We start from the raw sequence: 3,138 nt of genomic DNA on the forward strand, positions 1-3,138 counted from the left end.
TATATATATATATATATATATATATATGTATATATATATGTGTGTATGTGTGTGTGTATACATACATTTATTTATATTTATTTATATTAGGAAATATCAAGTTTACACCTGCTGTAAAAAAGATATCCAACCGGTGTATGATTTTTCATGTGAAAAATGAGAAGAATAGTACCTTACTAAGAAACAAGTAAGGGTTGGTGACAGGAAGGGTACCTGACTGTAATATTCTGCCTCAAAGTAGATGTCAAAGTCATTGTTGATGATGATGATAATGATGTCCTTTGTGTAAATTATTTAACAAATCACTCACCTGCTCTTTTCAATATCAATGTATTTCAATGTTTTCGAGACACTAGTCATGTTGAAATGATTTAGGGAACTAGTATTGGTGCAAAATTATTCTCCTTTTCTGCTCAGTAATGCCTATGTTCTGAAATAGTCAATAAAAAAAAAAATTCACAAGTCAATATATTTCATCTTGGAATTGATGAAAATAATTAATTAGTTGAACAGAATCAAGCGTTTAAGTAAAATCAAAATGGGAAAAAAACAACATTTAATCTATGCAATGATGGCATACAGTAAGTACAATTGTAAAGAACAAATAAAATGTTATTGGAATAATACAATGCTTTAGTAACCAAATGATAAACTATAATAGCGACAAAGTAGTATTTTGTGGAAATAATATTACAGTACAGTGTTATAGCAATGACTTAAAACAATGGAGCTTCTTTAATGACAGAGCATTTGTTTTATTAATTCAAAGATGCAGCGGAATGATGCCATACCGATGATAGGTACAGGTTGTCATAACAATCAATGGCGTGGAATATTTTCCTAGTGTCAGTGCAGAAATGTTATATAGCAGCAATATACAGTATCATAGCAATGATTTTGAAGGTTTAGCTACAATATGATGTAATGAGTGTTTGTGATATTACATCAGTATTGTAGAGGGATGATGCCATAGCAATCATATAGGTATAGGTTGTCATAACAAGCAATGACAAGGAATAGTTTCCTTGCATCAGTGCAGAGGTGTTATATAGCGACAATATAGCGACAATATAGCAATGATGTTGAAGCTATAGCTAAAATATGATGTAAGGAAATATGTAGTAAAGAAAAAAGTCAAAGCCAAACTGAGTGTGATACCACAGCATTGATAAAAGGCAGTGTAAGAACAAGTAAGTAAGTGAGATTTGATTTAAGAAATAGGTGATCCCTTTACCCATGTTGAAGTTTAATGGCCCCTTTCTCTCTTCAACGACTATAACGAATAAATAAGAGAAAAATAAATTAGATGCAAAGAAGGAGAAAAAGTCTTTGTTAGTATACTGGAGTAAACTAAAGAGAAAATGTTGGAAATAAAACGTTCACCATAAAATGTTAACCATCTCACTGATTTGGGAACATATGATTCCCTCTTTGTTTGAAAAAGAATTGTGTTTGAATGAATTGTTGCTGTTGATGTTTCAGAAGTTTTAAATCAATCTTTACTTGTATTGTGGCTTGTTGATGATGACAAAACTTCCTATGTAAATTGTTACTCCAGAGTAAATCGGTTTAGTGATACAAACAGGAAAATACAACTCAAAACATAAGTATATATAGCACCATCCGAGCGGGATCACTGCTTGAGCAGCGGTCTTGCTTCCATGCCGGTGGCACATAAAAAGCACCATTTGAGCATGATCGTTTCCAGCTTTGCCTTACTGGCACTCGTGCCGGTGGCATGTGAACAAAACACTGGACTGACTCCTGTGCAGGTGACACGTAAAAAACACCATTTGAGCATGGCCTTTGCCAGTACCACTGGTACATACAATGATGACGATGATGATGATGATGGTAGCAGTAGCAGTAGCAGCAGCTATTACAAGTCTAACGAAAGTCTTGAAAAATCTAAGAGTTAATCTGGATGTTACACAAGCAGAATTGCATCTATTTTGTCCACATTTAGAAAGTTTAACCAAAATATTTGTTCCTGCTATCCACAAATAGTCAATCGATTGAAAATATTCAACTAAGAGGTGATCTTTCTCATTCATTTATTTTCAAACTGACTTCACTTGAAACATAAAAGTTAATGGAATTTGTACACAATTATATATTTTTATATGAATAAATTCTCTTTTTTAAAACGTTTGTCTCATCGAATGTTTTATCAGCCCTTTTGTTAACTATATTTCTGTTGAAATATATTGTCTTTGCTTCAATTAACTTTGAAAATAGGGAAGAATTTAATAAAACAACTTTGTCAAACTAATATTTGGAGCGTAACATAAAAGATTGATGAAATGTTTTAATTTAGATCACTTTGTGTTATAGAACTAAAATTCGTGTTATAAAGCCAAATCAATTTCAGGTAAGTTGGTATCAAAAGTGTTAAAATTAGGAAAGCAAGGGTTGTCCATAAGATATGGGTATATGTTCCATGATATTTGGAAAAATTGTATAAGGGTTCCAAGACAAAATAAGTGCAGGAATGACTGATATAAAGAACAATTTAATAAAATAGAAACTAACATGAATAAAACAGTGTATTTATGTATGTATTTTAAATCACTATTAATCATTCTTGTGTGGTGTAAATGTTTCAGTTTCTACGCATAATTTCAGATCAAGCCACTTACTAAATATCTACAATTCTAAAATATAAATATTTCCTTAATTTCATCATCATAAAGCCTAAACAATGTAGAATTTGAAAAGGCTTCAGAGCAAAAAGCTAAAAAGCAGCTCAGATCTCTAAACAGTATGGAAAAGAAAAAAGAAACAAAACAGTATTAATCAAATTGATATTTTTTTTAGGAATTGCTAACTTTGTTCAAGGTCCTTTGGCAAACATTGTTTACACCTGATCTTTATCAAGAATCAAGTTATTACGTAAAGGAAAGAAATCTGAGCAACTTCTGAAAGTTAATGTTAGATGATTTCTCTGCAAAACTATGTTGCTTTCTTGTTTCATTTGTTTTGTTTTTGTTTTCTTTTCTCACATCACACCCATGTTAGAATTACTATTACTAACCAATCAAGATGATATATATATATATACGTATATATATATATATATATACATATATATATGTATATGCACACACACACACACACACACACACACACACACACACA

The 3,138-nt window shown here is 31.1% G+C and overlaps 1 protein-coding gene across 2 annotated transcripts in view; it reads right to left on the minus strand.

Moving 5' to 3' along the window:
* Positions 1–3,138, minus strand: part of LOC106877488 (uncharacterized) — a 34,061-nt gene that overhangs the window by 20,734 nt on the left and 10,189 nt on the right. The window contains exons 2-3 of one of the 2 annotated variants that reach the window (XM_052966017.1): positions 1,235–1,273; positions 311–430 (exon numbers count right to left, since the gene is read on the minus strand). In XM_052966017.1, the coding sequence (XP_052821977.1) occupies positions 311–360 (50 nt within the window). In that variant the 5' untranslated portion in view covers positions 361–430; positions 1,235–1,273. The remainder of the gene's footprint in view (positions 1–310; positions 431–1,234; positions 1,274–3,138) is intronic. The other variant, XM_052966016.1, reaches the window with a different exon arrangement.

Source organism: Octopus bimaculoides, chromosome 3, assembly GCF_001194135.2.
Source record: "Octopus bimaculoides isolate UCB-OBI-ISO-001 chromosome 3, ASM119413v2, whole genome shotgun sequence".
Taxonomy (NCBI): Eukaryota; Metazoa; Mollusca; class Cephalopoda; order Octopoda; family Octopodidae; genus Octopus; species Octopus bimaculoides.